The 841-nt window shown below is 66.1% G+C and overlaps 1 protein-coding gene across 1 annotated transcript in view; it reads left to right on the plus strand.

Annotated features, from left to right (window-relative positions):
- Positions 1-841, plus strand: part of LOC104529349 (solute carrier family 23 member 1-like) — a gene marked incomplete at its 5' end in the record, with an annotated part of 2,439 nt that overhangs the window by 510 nt on the left and 1,088 nt on the right. Inside the window, 4 exons of the mRNA XM_010173635.2 lie at positions 2-123; positions 317-449; positions 548-674; positions 731-836. Coding sequence (XP_010171937.1) covers positions 2-123; positions 317-449; positions 548-674; positions 731-836 — 488 coding nt within the window. The remainder of the gene's footprint in view (position 1; positions 124-316; positions 450-547; positions 675-730; positions 837-841) is intronic.

The following is an 841-nucleotide window of genomic DNA, read 5'->3' on the forward strand; positions in this document are numbered from 1 at the left end:
GCTACGTGCTGACGGGCACCGGTGTCTTCCCCAGCCAGCCCGAGGCGTACGGCTACAAGGCCAGGACAGACGCCCGGGGGGAGATCCTGTCTGTGGCACCCTGGTTTCGGGTCCCTTACCCCTGTGAGTGCCAGGCAGCCCTGCGGCACACCAGACCCTCCCACACCCTTTCACCCCGGGGGATGTGAGGACCCAGCCCAGTGTCACCGGCTCTGGGGAGCACCCAGGGGCGCCCTAAAGCAGCTCTGGTGAGGACCAGGAGGGCTGGGTCTCAGAGTGCCCCCCTACCCTGACACCCGGCTCTGCCCCTGGGCAGGTCAGTGGGGTCTGCCCACGGTGACCTCAGCAGCCGTGCTGGGCATGTTCAGTGCCACGCTGGCGGGCATCATCGAGTCTATCGGGGACTACTACTCTTGTGCCCGGCTGGCGGGGGCACCCACCCTCCCCCCGCTCCGCCTATACAGGAAAAAAAAAAGTGCCCTGCCCATGCCGTGGCAGCCCTGGGCACGGGGAAGGGATGCTGCAGGAGAGCAGTGGTGGGGACCAGCCCGTTGATGATCTTCCCCAGGGGCATTTTCACTGAAGGCATCTCCTGCATCATCGCGGGGCTGCTGGGAACCGGCAACGGCTCCACCTCCTCCAGCCCCAACATTGGCGTTCTGGGCATCACAAAGGTACCGGGGCTGGGGAGGGGTCTCAGTTCGGTCGAGGGGCCGGTCTCACCATGCAGGTGGGGAGCAGGAGGGTGATACAGTACGGGGCTGGCATCATGCTGGTGTTGGGGACCATCGGCAAGTTCACGGCGCTGTTTGCCTCCCTGCCCGACCCCATCCTCGGCGGG

Source organism: Antrostomus carolinensis, unplaced genomic scaffold (genome assembly GCF_000700745.2).
Source record: "Antrostomus carolinensis isolate BGI_N321 unplaced genomic scaffold, ASM70074v2 scaffold29108, whole genome shotgun sequence".
NCBI lineage: Eukaryota > Metazoa > Chordata > Aves > Caprimulgiformes > Caprimulgidae > Antrostomus > Antrostomus carolinensis.